At 46.8% G+C, this 17,668-nt stretch overlaps 1 protein-coding gene across 1 annotated transcript; it reads left to right on the top strand.

Moving 5' to 3' along the window:
- The first annotated feature begins 5,753 nt into the window (after positions 1 to 5,753).
- LOC122750522 (myelin-oligodendrocyte glycoprotein-like) lies at positions 5,754 to 17,131 on the top strand. Its single transcript, XM_043997268.1, has 6 exons — positions 5,754 to 6,040; positions 8,075 to 8,115; positions 8,979 to 9,096; positions 11,621 to 11,968; positions 14,340 to 14,488; positions 15,997 to 17,131. Exons 3-5 carry the CDS (start codon positions 9,012 to 9,014, stop codon positions 14,462 to 14,464), a joined length of 558 nt encoding a protein of 185 aa, XP_043853203.1. The 5' UTR covers positions 5,754 to 6,040; positions 8,075 to 8,115; positions 8,979 to 9,011; the 3' UTR covers positions 14,465 to 14,488; positions 15,997 to 17,131.
- Positions 17,132 to 17,668: the final 537 nt, after the last annotated feature.

Raw genomic sequence — 17,668 nt, forward strand, 5'->3', positions numbered from 1 at the left:
TTACCACAGCCATGATCTGGATCACAAAGTGGAATCCCTGGCCAGCTGCCCACAGCAACCCCACTCTATGTTTATGCTTCATCTTCCTCATCCTTGAGCTTCCTGGTATTCCTAGCTCAGGTAAGTTTATTTTGGTCTCTACCATTGTAGCCTCCACATATCATTACCCACTGATATTTCACTTCAATTAAACCATCAATTCAAGAATCACTTGTTTAGCCCCTATTGCACACAGAGACCTGTGTTTTAATACTAGTGGAGGTACAATGGTTACATAAGACATGGTCTCTGATCTCAGTTTCATTGATCCAGACCTACACAAGAAAATAGGCAAGTTTAGAATGAGTCACTAAGTGCACAGCTCTTTCTCCCCTTCTAACATCGAGGCCAAAATGTCCCAGTTTTTGTGGACTCAATACCAGAGAACTACAGGGAGATTCTCCCCAGTGACACACACAACCCAAGGGAATAAAAAGACAGAGTTATAGTTTTAGAAATGGAAAAGGCTCCAGAGATCATTGAATTCAATACTCTTTATTTTACTGAAGAAACAGAGACCCCAAGAGATCCAGTGACTTGTCCAAGGTCACACAGCTAGTCAACAGCAGAGCTAATATTTGAACTCCAATCCTTTACATCCAGGCCCAATCACCCAGGATGCCATCAGTACAGTAATGTCTGTGAAGCTCCCCCATAATCCCACTCTTCCTCCCCCACTGAGCTGCCCTGCTCTGTCCCATACAGGCCTCCCACAGCTCTCTGGCCCAGCCTCCTTCTTCTTTTTTTTTTTCTTCTTTTTTTTTAGTGAGGCAATTGGGGTTAAGTGACTTGCCCAGGGTCACACAGATAGTAAGTGTTAAGTGTCTGAGGCCGGATTTGAACTCAGGTATTCCTGACTCCAGGGCCGGTGCTCCATCCACTGTGCCACCTAGCTGCCCCCTAGCCTCCTTCTAAACACATTCAGCTGCACAGTCACAGAATAAGGGCATGTCCAACCCCAGCCCAGAAGCCTGGCCTTCCTCTGCTTTAGAAAGTGATCTCTGAGCAGCCTCAGGGGTGAGGTAGAGAATGGTGCCCTCCATGGGGCCACTGACAGGAGCTGCTGCCTTCCTGCCTCCACCCCCAGCTTTCAGCCCCCATCAGCAGCTCTGCCTTCCTGAATGTTCCAGGTAGTAAAGAGGGGGAATATCTTGTCTCCATCTCCCAGATGTGTCACAATGCAAAGTGATTTCCCCAAGGGGGGCTCAAAGCAGAGCAGCACCTGAGCAGGAACACACCCACAGCTTCATGGTCCTGGGCTGCCCTGACCCCTGCTCTGAAGGCCACATTAATTCCACCACCCCAGTGTTCTCTGAGTCTCTTCTGTTTTGTGCCTGGTTCTCCACACAGGAACATTCACAGTATCTGGTCCTCTGGTCCAGCCCATCCTGGCCTGGGTGGGAGAAGTCGTCCTGCTCCCCTGTCACCTCTCCCCTAAGATGGATGCTCGGGGAATGACTGTGAAGTGGGTCAGAGGCCCACTGGTCGTGCACATGTACCGCAGGGGGCAGGAGGTGGAGGAAGCCCAGGCCCCTGCATTCCAAGGGAGGACAAAGATGCTGAGAGAGCACATGGCTGAGGGCAAGGTGACCGTGAGCATCCACCAGGTCCAGGTCTCTGACACCAGCCAGTACACATGTTATTTCCAGGCAGGCACCTTTTACAGTGAAGTCAGCTTTGACCTTCAAGAAGCAGGTAGGTCCCACCTGGGTCATGGGTCCTCTCTAGAGCTGGAAGGGGCCTTCAGACACTGGCATGGACCTTGAGAGTATTTAAAGTGCTGTCCATACATTGACTCACTGGAGTCTCACAACCACCTTGCGGGTTAGTATTTATTTCTGTAACAGGGACTACCCTGGTCCCCACTGACTAAGGCCCAGGTGTGTTATCTTTCAGCCCCTCAGGGTCCTCTGGTTTTCATTAGAGTTTGGAGCCTTCCTGTCATTGGCCCAAGCCCCCACCAGTGATGTTCCTCTAATCTTAGAGGCTCTCCTATACCATTAGTCCATGTAACTTCTTTATACTCAGATTAGTTTTTACACAGTAACATTTAATCCTACAGTGTTATGAGAACAAATATACAAATGACACTTCCCCTGACATCTAAAAAAATATAATCTGGGTGCTAAGGTAAGCTGTTTCTTCACATTGTACATCAGGTAAGCCTGATAAAGGGGAGGTGGGATTTGATGTTGTGTGGGACAAAAACAACCACACACTCAAAATAAACACTTGGCATCAGAGAAAGTAGAAAAGAAAAATATACATACATAATACATATATATATATATTTTCTTTCTTGAGAAAGGGCACACACCTGAATATGGTAAGTGCATGCAAGTTCAAAAGCAAGTAATAGGGGTAGCTAGGTGGTGCAGTGGATAGAGCACCAGCCCTGGAGTCAGGAGTACCTGAGTTCAAATCTGGCCTCAGACACTTAACACTTACTAGCTGTGTGACCCTGGGCAAGTCACTTAATCCCAATTGCCTCACTTAAATAAAAAAAGCAAGTAATATATATATATATATATATGTTCTTAACGCAATACCCTCTCCCACCCCTGTCTGACCCCCATTGGTTGGTTGTCAGGACTTACAGTCTATAAATGAAAGTCTAACCCAATCAAAACGTAGCATAATACATAGCATGACCTGATCACAAGCACATCCAAAAAGAGTGATAACAGAAGGTAACATATGGTTATTCTGAGGAGTGGGTTTCTGAGAAGAACACACTGTCTCCTTTCATTCTCTATATTAGGGATCATCAGGTGATAGACTCAGAGACTTTCTGATAGGGAATGGACTCCTGAGAAGTGAGTTTCTGAGAATAACACTCTGCCTCCTTTTATTCCCCACAATGTGGTAGCTCTTACCTCAAACAGACACTTCGGGGAGGGGCCTGAAAGGGGTCTTGAAGCAGATCCCCTCAAACTCCCTAGTTTTCCTTGAATGGAATGTAAGCTCCTTGAGGGCAGGGCCTGTTTCATTTTTGTCTTTGTATCCGCAGTGCTTTGCACAGTTGGGGCAGCTAGGTGGTGCAGTGGATAGAGCACTGACCCTGGAGTCAAGAGGACCTGAGTTCAAATCTGACCTCAGACAGTTACTAGCTGTGTGACCCTGGACAAGTCACTTAACCCCAACTGCCTTAAACATCAAGGAGATCCTGATCTATATCTTGCCATTGGACGCAGATGGCTCTGGAGAAGAGAGTGAGGTTGGTGACCTTGCACAGCCCTGCCTCACTTAAATCCAATTCAGTGCAAGTCACGATATCACCCTGATGTCATGGTCCTCTTCAACTACGAAGGACAAACAACAACAGCAGCTTTGCGCAGTGCCTTGCCCATAGTAAGTGCTTGCCAAATTCTTTCTGATTAATTGAAAATATTGTTCTCTTCTAGTTTTGGCATTCTCTGATCTATGTATAGGATATCCCATGTTCTGAGGCCTCACCAGGCTCTGATATTCTCTTTTAAGTTCTCTTCCACCTCTGACATTTTATGTTCCAAGGCCCAAGCAAGCTCTACCATTGTTTGTTGTTAGTTCCCTCTAGACACTGACCTCCCCTTTTCTAAGGATCTGTATAACTCTGGTACTCTAGTCTAGGACACTATCCTGCAGGGATTTTCATAGCTACTTCTCAAATGCAGCAGCTTTCTCCTGATCCAGGTGAGGGTTCTGAAGGAAACAACACATTCCCACTGCAATTGCCCATGATGAGGATGGATGCTTCCACTTGGTACAGGCCATTGCCATCCTTGATGCCTGCTGAGGAGTGGGCAACAAAGAGCCCATTTGGCATTTGTTCCTGCCAAGGTTTCCAGGCATGGGGCTGGGGCTGCTCCATTCTGGTCTAGGATCTCCTTTTGCCCTGAGACACAGTCTTTCCCAGCACTACAGTGCCCTATGTGTGGTGGGCTCCTGGCCAGTCCCTAACCCCAGTATCCACAGATCTTTTTCTCTGTCTTCCTAGGCTGAGCTGAGTTGGAGAAATGACTCACTGTGACTATTTCTTAGATTTGCCCATTAGAATTTGATCTGGTGCATTTTGCAGATCTCTTTGGAGGAGTCTTGTTGGCAGTGATGGATGGGGAGAGAGCTCACTATACTTCTTCCTGCTATTCTATCATAATTCCACTTCCCTTGTACCCACTATTTTTAATGTAACGCTTACTAAATATACTTTGCCAAAACATACTTAGGCCAGGTGACTAAAATGCTTCTCAACTGATCATTTTGGGGAAAGCAATTGGTGAGGACTGAACCAGTAGCCTTAGAGAGTCACCTCTGACCCTTGAGGAGTTTCCCAGAACTCTAAGGGAAGATAGAATCTTGCTCTGGGACCCAAGACTCATCTGTGGGAATGAGAGTTGGGATAAGGATCCTTAGAGTTTACAAGGGCTTAGGATTCTCTTATAATATCTAGTGTATATTTAGGTACTCATAATCATTATAATTTTATATTATTTTTATTTTGTTGTTGTTTAGTCATTTTCAGTCCTATCCAACACTATGTGACCCCTTTTGGGGCTTTCTTGGCAAAGGTACTGGAGTGGTTTGCTATTTCCTTCTCCAGCCCATTTTACAGATGATGAAACTGAGGCAAACCGTGTTTAGTGACTTGCCCAGGGTCATACAGCTAGTAAATGTCTGAGGTTGGATTGGAACTCAGATCTTCCTGACTCCAGGCACTGTACCACCTCCCTGTCCTATATTGTTTGATATTATAGTTACAAGGATAGGATCCCAATAAGGAATCCCTTGGGCCAAGGGGTCCTAATGCCCATAAATTATACAGCCAAAGACAGACAGTTTTGTACTTTACCCCTGTTCTGATCTCCTGATTTGTTAAGACTTTTGGCTGGTTGCAGCCACCTGTGAGCTTCTCCTCTTCTGCTGCCTCAGGCAGCCCACCCACTGGCCTAATGTCTGGTGCCAATAAAGGAACTTCTCCTACCTGAACCTCTCCCCAGTGACCCCAGAGCTTCTCCACATCTGGGTCTAATTAGGCATGCCCCCTGCCACATCTGGCACCCATCACCTGTTCTGCATCAAGCCCACTTTTAGGGGAAATCAAGTGTATAACTTTGCTACTTTTGCTCCCAATTTGGGGTGTGTCCTTTCACCAATGTGTGTCCCTCCCCTTCGTACTGGGGGGGTTTCTTTCATCCTTGGCCATGACCCTCTGCCTGTCTATATTGTCCTATACTGACCTGCTTACAGCTCTTTCTTTGGGTCACTGACACCTGGTCTTCACATCAGAGCTGTGAGACAAGCAGAGCTGCATGCCTGGTTAATTTTTCATCTGGCTGTGCTGCCTCCTTAGCTTCCAATGAAATCCTTCTAATCTGGTTTGACTTCCTGCTTTTTTGGTCCTTTCACTCAGTTGGCTGGTTTCCAGCTCTTTACATAGTGAAGAAAGAGTGCGTAGCCAAGGGATGGGAGCCAAGGATTGATGTCACTTCCTCTGGGTTTAAAACACCAGAATTCAGTCCTAAAGCATTAGTACATTTCTTTTTATATGGACTCATCATTCATTTCTCTTTCCATACACTTCTATTACCTTTTTTCCCCAGCTCCCCTCCTGCTCCTCCTCTCCCTTCTCTGCCTCCTTTCCTTTCTCCTCCTCCTCCTCCTCCTCCTCCTCCTCCTCCTCCTTCTCAGTTTCTTCCTGTATCCTTTTCTACTTCTTGGATGTTTCATGTTTACTCGGTCTCTTTTCCCCTCTATAACAGTTTCCCTTACAAATGTATACATATGTATACATATAATTCAATGTATTTGACAGATCACCCTTTTCTAGCCTCTGCTCCACCTGGCTGAACTTTTTCCTGAATTTTTTGGTTCTCTAGACCCCCCAAAATTAATTATTTTTTTAAAAAGCCTGTCAGGCTGAAGAGCCTCTCACTCCTTGGGCTTCTCGGGTACGGATCTAGAGGCAAAGAAATACATGGATTCAGGGAGCCTTGGAGAAAGTGTCTGGGACCAGCAGTTTCAGGTAAGGAGCTCACAATTCTCTGGAAACAGACCAGGAATTTCAAATAGTTCCTGCTCCGGGAACAGCCTAGAAATGGGAACTGTAGTCACTGGGGGAGGGGAGAGAGGGCATGCATGTGTCTCCTTTTCCCAATACACTTTGAACCTAGGGTCTTTAAAGGTGCTTCTATATCAAGATATTGGGGAGCACCTGTGAACCTCCCCTTCCCATGAGGAGGAAGATGCTACAGAAGTTAAAGACAGCAGCTACTTAGAAGGTTTTACTTTCTTCTTCAGTCTCTGAGAGAAGGATTTTTCCTGTGTTGATACTAAGGAGAGGAAAGGCCTGGGACAAAGTAAATATTGAATATTAAACTCTTTTCTTGCTAGTCTCAGCCCTGGCTAACTTCCACCTCCTACCTCCTCTGGTCCTACTCAGTCCACTTCTCTTGGTCTTCAAACAATTTCTGTCATATTCCACATCAGTCAAAAATGTGAAGCATGTCCTCCAATGGGCATATATTTACATTTTTACAAACTCTACGCAAGCACTACTGTACAAAAACCTGGACGTTGAGGAGATGCCCATCAATTGGGGAATGGCTACACAAGTTGTGGTATATGATTATTGTTATGGGGAAATAGATGGGGGTTTGAGACAGGGGTTCTTAGGAATTCCTCTTTAAAGAATTACACCCTCTTGCACACAAATCCAATTAGAATAAAATAATAGTTTATTTAGGTGCTAGGGAAAGGAAACCAAGAGAGTAATCCTTGGACTTCTTCTCAGGGGAGAAGGCATGGCACAGAGGCATGGCTCTGAGATACCTTTCTCCTGGAGTAGAAGACAGGTAGATACTTTTCTTTTCTTTTCTCCCCAGGGCAATGAGGGTTAAGTGACTTGCCCAGGGTCACACAGCTAGTAAGTGTCAAATATCTGAGGCCAGATTTGAACTCAGGTCCTCGCGAATCCAGGGCTGGTGCTTTATCCACTGCACCACCTAGCTGCCCCCTCGGCAGATACTCTTATAGAGGACAGTTGGTGGCGGTCTGATGAGGTAATCATTTGACTGGTGAAAGTTCCCTTATTAGGGGAGGACCATCCCCAACTCATGGTGGTTGGGAGAAGTTGGGTGAGGGGCGGCTCTGGATCTCTCAAGCCATCTCTCTCCCCCTCGTGCCACAAAGGCAGCAGCCACATCTAATCTTGTCTCCCTGAGGGGTGGGGGAGACTGGTTAGGTGTATCTGTCATTTGGTTTAGCATCTCAAGGAGAAGGTTCTTTTGATTTATCCCAGAAAACTTCTGGAGTACACTAGGCCCATAACAATTATGACGGAATACTACTGTGCTGCAGGAAAGGATGATGAGTTGGTTGTTGGTTGTTTGTTTGTTTGTTTGTTTGTTTTTTTGCAGGCAATGGGGGTTAAGTGACTTGCCCAGGGTCACACAGCTAGTAAGTGTCAAGTGTCTGAGGCCGGATTTGAACTCAGGTACTCCTGAATTCAGGGCCGGTGCTTTAACCAGTGCGCCATCTAGCTGCCCCAGTTGTTGTTTTTTAAATATGGATGTACATGAAATAGTGAAGAGTGAAATGAGCAGAACCAAGAGAATGTTGTATACTTATAACAGCAATATTGTTTGACAAATAATTGGAAGGGGGGGCAGCTAGGTGGCCTCGTGGATAAAGTACCGGCCCTGGATTCAGGAAGACCTGGGTTCAAATCCAGTCTCAGATACTTGACACTTAGTAGCTGTGTGACCCTGGGCAAGTCACTTAACCCTCATTGCCCCACAAAACAAACAAACAAACAAAACAAGACAAATAATTAGAAGCAACTAAGTTATTCTAAGTATTATAAATACTCAAATCAAGTAGAAAGGACCTATGGAAGGCCTCTGGCCATTCCAAAACCTATTATTTTCTCAGAGGAGGAAGATGTCATCTACCTCCGGAGGCAAAAAACGATAAATAGAAATATTGTTTTAAATATGTGTGTGTGTGTATTTGCATGTGTATATTTATTTTTTTCTTTTTCTTTTCTTTTTTTTTGCAGGGCAATGAGGGTTAAGTGACTTGCCCAAGGTCACACAGCTAGTAAGTGTCAAGTGTCTGAGGTTGGATTTGAACTCAGGCCCTCCTGAATTCAGGGCTGGTGCTTTATCCACTGTGCCACCTAGCTGCCCCTATTTATTTATTTTTATAGATGTGTCAAATGGTGGCCTTCTCTAGTGTGCAGTGGGGAGGGAGTTCTGAACTTAAAATGTAATTTTTAAAAGTTTAAATTTTAAACAATAAGAAAAATAAAAATAAAAGTTTGTCATCAGTCCCAAATTATTAAAGTTAAACCCCATGTCAGTCAGTTAATAAACATTTATTAAGTGTCTACCATGTGTCAGACACTGTGCTAAGCTTCCATGTGGTTAATAATTGGCAAAAGATGAAAGTAGAAAGTCCTGTGCTCAATCCAGCACAACCCCTGACTTTGTCTAACAATTTCCCATGAAAATACCTTGTGTTTGCTGGCATGTTTCTTGGGAATGTCTGTTATGTTAAAAATAGGCATTATCAATAAGAAATAAGGAAATAAACTTGTATAGGTATATAACTTTATGTATGTTGTCGTTTCAACCCACATAAATAGGGGAAAGTGTTTGCAAAATGATAATGATTAACTTAGACCCAAAGAAAGGGTTTGAGCAAATACCTTCCCCTGATGATAATGCTTGCATTAAGTCACCCCTAAGATTGTTGTGAGAAAAAACCTTTGCAAATTAACCTTTACAGCTTGGTCTGTTGAGTCAGGGTTGGGAAATGGGGGAAGATTGCATTGTAGATGTGGCAGCAGGGCCACAGTTTCTGCTCCCCTTAATGTACCTCAGCCTGGAGGCAATGTCCACCCCCACACCCACCCCAATTCTGCCTACCCTTCACGGCCAACATCTTTTTCTTCTTCTCAGAACCTGCCTAAGTTACCAGATCTGGACAAGGGGATGGAGGCCAGGTTTCCCAGGAGACTCACTCTGCTCTTGATCATCTTGTGCCTCGTCCTTCACCTTCCTCACTTTCCCAGCTCAGGTGAGGATAATCTGGTCTTAGCAGCTGTGGGCGCCTCATGTCTCTACTCTGATGCTTTGATTCAACTCAACAACAAATTTCAGAATCCTTCATTGAGGGCTAGGAAAGAGACACAGTTTAGCAGAGACACGGGCCCTGCACTCACGACTCTGACCATGGCAGGGGCTTAGATACACTCATGAATAACTCACCCAAAAGAATTTTGCTTTGGACTCAAAAAGCCCCTGGGAGGTCTTGTAACTTGCCCCTCCCCCATTCTGTGCACCCAGGAAGGGAAAAGGACTGGCCTTAGTTGAGGGAGCTCACATCAGAAGGCCTCAGTTTTCTTACGGAAATAGGAAACTAACTCACCTCATGTAAATGTGGCACAGAAAGTCTGAGGGGAGAGGACAAGGTTTGGAGCTGTTACTCCCAGGAATACAGCAACAATAGAAGAGAAGTGCTCTGGAGTATCACTGTGAGCCCTTAACAGCGGAAAAGACACTAGAGTTCATATGATAACAGCAACAATAACACATTTATACAACATTGTAAGGTTTGCAAAAGTGCTTAGATGATCTCATTTGATCCTCCCAATACCCTTTGAGGTAGATGCTATCACCATTTTACAGATGAAAAAATTGAGGCAAAGAGAAGTGAAGTGACTTGCCCGAGGTCACACAGCTAGTAAGTGTCTAAAAAAGCCTTTAAATCTAAGCCCAACACCCTGTCTACTAGGCCACTAGCTACATTTAGTCTAGAGAAGGGAAGCAATGCCCAGTGTTAGCCCACTACATCCACGTCCCTCGCCCCTGTGACTCTCACCATGTGACCATCACTGCTGACACACAGGGAAAGCCCAGAGGACCAGACTCATCCCGAGCTGAGCTGACTGCCCTGTCACAGGGCATCTTACCTGATGCCCCCAGATGCTCAGCTCCAGAGCTAGCAGATAAGGGCCAGTCCCATGAGTAGGGCTAAAGAAGAGTGGTGCCCTCAACAAAACAGGGAAGAACAGAAGGGGGGATTAGGTTTTCAGGAAAGGAAAATGCCAAATCAGTCATTTATTAAATGCCAATGATGTGCCAAGCAGTGTGCTAAATGATTTACAATTATTCTCTTCTTTGAGATTCAGAGTTACCCTGGGAAAGAGGTACTATTATTATCCCTATTTTATAGATAAGGAAACTGAGGCAAATGGAGCTTAATTGACTTGCCCAGGTTCACAAAGCTAGGATGTATCTGAATCAGGATTTGAACTCAGATATTCCTGACTTCAGGTGTGGCACCCTGGCACTGTGCCACCTAATTCCCTCTAAGTGGGGATGCTAGGGCTTTGGGCAGTTTTTTCCAATAGCACCAGCAAATGTGCTGCTGGGGATGCCTAGGTAGCAGTTGGATTGTAGCTGTCCTTACTTCTTTCTATCTCACTTCTTAACCCCTTGCAGTGGTTCTACCAAGCTCATCCCTCAACTGAACCCCTCTCTTCACAATTAGCCTCCATCTTTTCATTGTTAGATCTTATGGCCTCTTCTCAGTCCTCACCCCTCTGGACCCCTCTTCAGCATCTGGCTCAGTTGACCACTCTCTGCACATGGATACTCTCTCCACTTGGGGTTTTCCTCACCAGTCTGTCCTGGTTTTCCTCCTACCTCTCTGAATACTCCTTCTCAGTCTCCTCTGGGGGCATCATCATCCATGTCTCATCCTCTAACTAGGGAATTCTGCTATAACCTCTAGAGAAGCAATGCCCTAGCCATTTCATGACTAGGCAACAGAAGGAAGTCCTACTGCCAACAATTCAAGCCCTCATCTCCTCACACTGGCCCCCCAGCCACATCCTAAGAACAAACTGTCCTCCCCCCACAAAAGGAAACCAGCCCTACATATACAATACAGGCCATTTCTCCTCCACACCTTCTGCCTCCTTTTCTGCCAATCTACCTCCATCACCACAGAAGCCAAAGGGGCCACATAGACCTTAAAGCCATTTTGTATCTTGTCTGCTTGTTTCATGGGTTTCCATGGCCAAACCTCCACGACCAAGTGGACTATGGGTGATGGGCATCTGCCAACCTAAGGAGGCTGCTCTTTTTACAGCAGACTTGTTCTGCTCCTAGCATTAGACTTAAGGCTTAACCACTGCAGGAGAACCAAACAGAGCCTCCACCCCTTGCCTTGGTACAGCCTTGGAGATGCAGCCTCACCTGTACATGACCATAGAGCATCAGAGTAGAACATTGTGGAGGATGTGAAGAAAAATGAAAGATAGCTTTCTATCAGACCCAGATTATTAAAGTTAAAGCCCCAACACAACCTCTGGGGAAAGATGTCAAGAGGGGAACTCTTGTCTCCTCAGGACTGAAGCACAGAGAGAAGGGGGAGTCACCTGGGGGGAGAGGGAGTGAGTCGACCATTGAGGGGGGACCCAAAATCAGAACTTTGTATTCCCAGGGTCCCAGTTCCCTACTCTGGATGGCGTGTGAACTCCCCATCCTAAGTCAGTCTGTGGCTCACTTCTGCTTCTTTCCCTTCCTCGGACAAGGCACAATGACTTTCAAAGTCAATGGCCCTGCTCAGCGTACCGTGACCTGCACAGGCCAAGATGTGCTGCTCTCTTGTCACCTCTCGCCAAAGATGGATGCTCAGGACATGATGATCAAGTGGTTCCGAAGCCAGGACCTTGTCCACAGGTACTACATCTGGAAGAAGGTGGTAGAAACCCAGGGTCCTGGGTTCGAAGGCAGGACAGAGCTGCTGAAGCATGACCTGGCTAAAGGAAACGTGACCTTGAGGATCCGGAAAGTTCAGCTCTCTGACTCTGGGAACTACACTTGCCACTTCCGGTCACCATACTATTACAACGAAGCCCACTTTGAACTGCAGGTGGCAGGTAAGGCCTTGTTTGGGTCACCGCTCCCCTCAGAATCACAGAATGTTAGAGCTGGAAGAGACTTAGAGTCAAAACCTGGGTGTTGTATAGAGGAGAAAAATGAGGCCTAGCCAGGGTGATAGGAGTGGTGATGTCACTGATTTAAAAAATAAGTAAAGCCAGAAAGAGGAGAAGGTTTAGGAAGGAAGATGATACACCCAGTTTGTGACATAATGAACTTGGGGTGCTGAAATGATATCTAGTTGGAGAGGTCCTGAGGTCAGTTTGAGACAAGGGTCTTGAGCACAGAAGAAAGATCAGGGCTGGAGATGGAGATCTGAAAGTCACAGACTTGAAGGTGGTAATTAAATTACCCAAAGAACAATTGTCAAGATGGACACCCCCCCCCCTTTCCCCTCACCTCAAGCGGGCTGGGGAAAGGAGACTGAAGAGCAGCAGAAGCAGGAGAGACTTAAACCAAGGAAAAGACAATAGGGAGAATAACTCTGATGGAGGAGGAAATGTCAGATGCTGCACAGAGGGCATGGATGGCAAGTTTGGAGGGGAAAATAAGCCACTGGTGACTTTAGAGAATGCAGGTGTCGGGGGAAGCAGGACTGCGGGGCACTGAGGAGCTGGTGGGGTTAGCTGTAAGTAACTTCCCTACAAGTTTAGAAGTTTAAGAGCAGGGGCAGCTAGGTGGCGCAGTGGATAGAGCACTGGCCCTGGATTCAGGAGGACCTGAGTTCAAATCCAGCCTCAGACACTTAACACTTACTAGCTGTGTGACCCTAAGCAAGTCACTTGACCCCAATTGCCTCACCAAAAAAAAAAAAAAAAGAAGTTTAAGAGCAGGGAGAGAGGAGAGTGGCTGGATCGGGGTAAAAGTAAAAGGGTCACTCAAAGCCTTAGAACTAGGGATTTGACTGTGCTTTTAGGCTAATGGGAAGGAGCCACTGGAGAAGGGGACACTGAAGATGTGTGAGAGAGGAGGTTATTATGGAGCAGGGTCCTAGGGGAGGGAGGGAGGAAAGGGGACAGGATCAGAGGCCCAGGGAGAGGCATCAGCCTTAATGAGCAGGGAGGCCAGAGGAAGAGAAGAGAGAGAGTGGGAAATGACGCAGAGGAACTCTGAGCATGAAGGAAGGAAGGAAGGGAGGGGCCTCACCCTGGGCTCACACTGGACTGTCTCACAAGGACTCAGCCTCCTCACAGAACCTCAGAGCTGTGAGGGAGCTCAGAGACCACCTCGTCCAGCCTCTGGCTGAAGACCTTCAGGAGAAGAAGGCCTTGGCCCCTCCAGAGGCAGCCCAGCCCACCTGGGGCAGCTCTCCTGGGCAGGAAGGCTAGATAGGCCTCCCTGTCATTTCCAGATGTTGCTCCCGATCTCCTCTTAGGCCAATAGGAAGAAATCCAGGCCCCTTTCCCAGGACACTGGTTCAGCTGGTGGAAGTCAGAGATAGGCTCTCTAAGCAGTCTGTCTGTACCCCACAAGCAGACCCCACAGTGTCATCTGGTTCACAAACCTCTTTACAGGGTCTAAGCTCCTATGCCCAACTAGAGCTCCTCAGAGGCAGGGCTAGCATGGGCTTATACTCAATGCAGATGAAAAATCACCCCTGCTCTTTCCCTAGCCCAAGGGCCTAGGACAGAGCTGGGCAGCCCCATAGAAGATTCTCAGCAGGGACATCTTACCTAGACAGAAAAACCCTGCTCTCAAACATTTTAGGAAGAGCCCTGAGGCTCTAGTAGTCTCTCCAGCTCCTGCTTTTGTTTAAAAGTACATCTCTAGTTTCTCCTTCTACCAGCTGTGGTCATGCTACTGTACTGCTCAAGAAACTTCCATGGCTCCCTATTGTCTTATGGCCCTTCCCAGTCTGGTCTCACCATAACTATCCAATGTCATGGCCCATCCTTTCATTCTAGTGTCCATATTGATTAGGAAATGGAAGCACTGGGCTCCTGGGAATCAGGAGGGAGGGTTGGAAGGTTATTGGAAGAGAGGTCGAGGGTGAGAATTTTCAGAGTCCCTATTAGTTGCAGCCCAATTAAGCTGGCAGAGGATGCAGAGAGACAGGTAAAGTGCAGTTTATTCCCTCAAGAGTGTGGTCCACGCCATCAATCAGGTGATGGACATGGGTGTCTCACAATTGTGCAGATGACACGCACATATTGTATGCACAAACACATATGTGTCTGTGCATCTCTCTCTGTAGTGCTTATGAGAGAAGGACTGAGTGGGGGGAGGGAGGAGCCTATCTGAGCACAAAACCATTATCATCACTCAGGATTTCTTGTATCCTCATGCCCTCTGTGTACCTACCCCAGTCCTGAGCCAGTTTCCCCTCCATATGATTTCCACAGTAAGGGAGTCTGTGGCACCTCTTTTCAGAGAATCCTCCTACCTCTCAAGAGACGCTTCCTCTTCCTCTGAAGCTAGTTCTGCTCTCTGCAGTCTGGATTGTTGTACCCGTCTGCCTTGTCTTCGGGTTCTGGGTTTATGTTCAATGCAGATGAAAAATAACCAGAGGAAAACCAAAGGTGAGTCAATGATCCTGCCCCTTAGACCTTTAGACCCTCCCACCTCTGGTGGTTCTGCACACCTGCTCTGGCCCTGTGCTGAGGGGCCTGAGGCTTGCTGGGATGACAAAGGGAGTTGGGGAAAGCACCACCCCCTGCCATTATCCTTCAGTCTAAGGGCTTCAGTTTACCAGGGGCAGGAGCATGGGGAGGACAGAGCAGCTGGAGGCAGGGAGGCAGTGCCAAGGAGCAGGGCTGCCAGGAGGTTGAGGAGAGGAGCTGGCACCTGGGACCAGGATGCTTCAATGGGCAGACAAGTGTGAGATTTAAAATTGGATATGAGAGCATTAAACTCCCCTTTAACCTTTCCCTTATATATCTCCCAGACCAGTAAGAGAAAAAAGCCTCTGAGCTTTAATTAGAGAGGGATTAATTAGCTTTTATTGTTTGGGAATTAATTAGCCAACAAACAGGTGATACTGATTAGGGAAATAGGAAAGTAGAAATACAAATGAATAGTCTTAGATCTAAGCTTAGCCTATATTATTTTATAAAACTCACCGAATCCCAAAACTACCTCTCAGGTTGAGAACCAGAGTCGAACAAGTGCTGCCACCGAGAACCAGAGCCCATCATCCGAATGCTCAGTCAAACCCGAGCCAGAGTGTTCGAGCCGAGAGAGACAGAGAGACAGAGAGAGAGAGAGAGAGAGAGAGAGAGAGCGAGCACGAGAGCACTTCCATTCTCTCCTCATTTTTAAGCTGGCGCCCCAGAAGTCTGGCGTGCTTGGCCATGCTCTCCCGGGCAGCGGCAGGCGCAGGGCTGTTCATCACGGTCTCCTCCCCGAAAGGGCAGTCCTTCAAAAACCATTTCAGTAGTATGCGTTCAACTCTTAAATTTTAGTTAAAAACTTTCATTTTTTACCACACAAGTAAGACTCAGATGAGGCAAAGTCCAACTCATATCTAGAAATCAAGTTGTGATTGGCCAGTGGGAGTCAGTAGGATAGCCTTTTGTCAGGGAACCTGTTTCCTGTACCCTACCCTCAGCCCCAACCTACTCCCTCCCCAATCCAGGAACTGTTTTCTGAATTAATTTCTGGGTGGAGGGATGGAGATTGCTGGGTCTGCCCTTTGCCAGGCAGCCTGTTGTTGTCAGGGCTGTTCCCTTCAGCCCTCGAATGTGAAGCAAGTCCCAGGTACCATGGATGCCCTAGCCTGCTCTCCCTCACTCCTTTGACACTTATCCAGCCAGGCTTCTATACTCTGTTTCTACCACAGTCCTACCCGAACATCAACTGATTCAAAGAATTGGGTGATTTAGACTTTCTACAAAATTCATTAGAAAATTAGCTATGATTTTATATATATTTTCTTATTTTTAAATAATTTATTTTCATCTGCATCCTGTTTTAAAAGGTATTTGTCATTTTTCCATTTATAGAAAGTTTTATTTTTGCTTTATCAAGACATTCCTAAATGTTACAAAATGTTTGCTTTGGTTTTATTGACAGCAGTTTTATTTCTCAGATTCCTCCTCAAGAAGCCAGACTGAGTAACAACTGCAGTGATCAAGCAGGGACACTACCTGGCTCCACGGGAAATTCCCAGGGGCATAAGTAGGAACAGTGACCAGGCAGCATGTCCAGGACTAACATCCAGACCCTCACCCCAGTGATAAGGATACTGTCGTTATTCCAACAGCCTGCTAGCTGGAACACTGACATCACTAGAAAAACCTGCAGGTGAGAGCTCCGGGGTGCGTCTCTCCTCATAATCCTCTGTGACGTCCTAAAAGACCCAGGCTCCAACAGCACATGAGAAGAATGGTGCTCCCCACTCAGTGGGGATGAGTGCTCTCTGTCCTCCTCCTTAAACCACCACCAGGTGGCCTCACTTTGATTACTGTGTGAGTGTGTGAGAGCGTATATGTAAGTGTGTATGTGAGTTGTGTGTGAGTATGACTGTGAGTGTGTGTGTGTCTGTGTACACTGCTGTGCCACAGGACTGGGCTGCCCAGTGCGGTATCTCACCTGCCTTGCAGAATCCAGATCCCCTGGCTAGTTTGGCCAGATCCAGCAGGGTGATGCTCAGTACAGTGCTCATTGCAGGGCTCTGACCTGTAGAAAGAAGAGCTAAGATGGCAGTGAGGAAGGCAACCTCTGAAGCTCTCCTAAATTTCCCCTCCAAACCAATAGAAAACTGACTCAGAATTGTTCCAGGAATTGTTGCAGGGAAGCAGCTAACCAGCCAGGCAGGAAAGATCTGTCTTACCTGGGTGGGAGGGGAGTGAGGTTCAACAGTAGCAGCAGCAGCAAGGCTCACAGAAGGGGGCCTGCCTGCAGCAGAACTATAAACCTGGGGCAATCCACCAGGGGAGCCCTGCCCTTGCCCTCCTATAAACCAGCAGCCCCCTGGGCAAGTGAGCAGTCTGGTCAGAATAACAGGGACCCTCACCAGTCACCCACTGCTGACCAGTAAGCCCCACCCAAGGTGGGCCAATTGTAAGATCCTGCCCCTGGGGCCTACCAACAGAGAGACTCTTTTTCCATAGCAACCCAGCAGCAGGCCCTCAACCCTTGGGCACATTTGCTTTTTATTTTTTTTTTTTTGTGGGGCAATAAGGGTCACACAGTTAGTAAGTGTCAAGGGTCTGAGGCTGGATTTGAACTCAGGTACTTCTGAATCCAAGGCCAGTGCTTTATCCACTGTGCCATCTAGCTGCCCCCCTTGGGCATATTTGCAACAAAATTGTTCCTCCAGGGCTTGCTAACAGAGAAGCACTGTTAACATAGCACACATTTAACAGCTGGACACCTCCCCTGGGACAGACCAGCAACAAGATTCCTCTTCCAAGGCCAGCCACCAGAAATACTCTGTTAGTGTTAGCAGCCCAGCAACAGTGTACCACCCCTGGAGTAGGCTAGCCTATAACTAGGGGAGGCCAAAAGGGAGGACTAACCCTCCAATACCAGTCAGAAAGGAAGCTTACCCCACGGAGAAAACAAGCAGCTAAGCCCTGTGGCCCAGAGAAAACCACCAGTAAGACCCAGAGCCTCAGCACAAAAACTTGGGACAGTGCAGGAATAGAGCCCAACTCTCCTATAAAAACACCAAGCCACAAAAAAGGTGTAAAAATGAGTAAAAAAAGCTTAACTATAGAAAGTTACTATGGTGATAGGGAAGATCAAGGCATAAATTT

Source organism: Dromiciops gliroides, chromosome 3 (genome assembly GCF_019393635.1).
Source record: "Dromiciops gliroides isolate mDroGli1 chromosome 3, mDroGli1.pri, whole genome shotgun sequence".
NCBI classification, from domain to species: Eukaryota; Metazoa; Chordata; class Mammalia; order Microbiotheria; family Microbiotheriidae; genus Dromiciops; species Dromiciops gliroides.

Bases quoted from the DNA above. Each gene is read 5' to 3' on its own strand.
- LOC122750522 (XM_043997268.1), top strand. From the start codon at position 9,012: ATGGAGGCCAGGTTTCCCAGGAGACTCACTCTGCTCTTGATCATCTTG. The intron at 9,097-11,620 runs GTGAGGATAATC...TCCTCGGACAAG, and splicing joins TCCTCACTTTCCCAGCTCAG to GCACAATGACTTTCAAAGTC. The intron at 11,969-14,339 runs GTAAGGCCTTGT...ACCTCTTTTCAG, and splicing joins CTTTGAACTGCAGGTGGCAG to AGAATCCTCCTACCTCTCAA.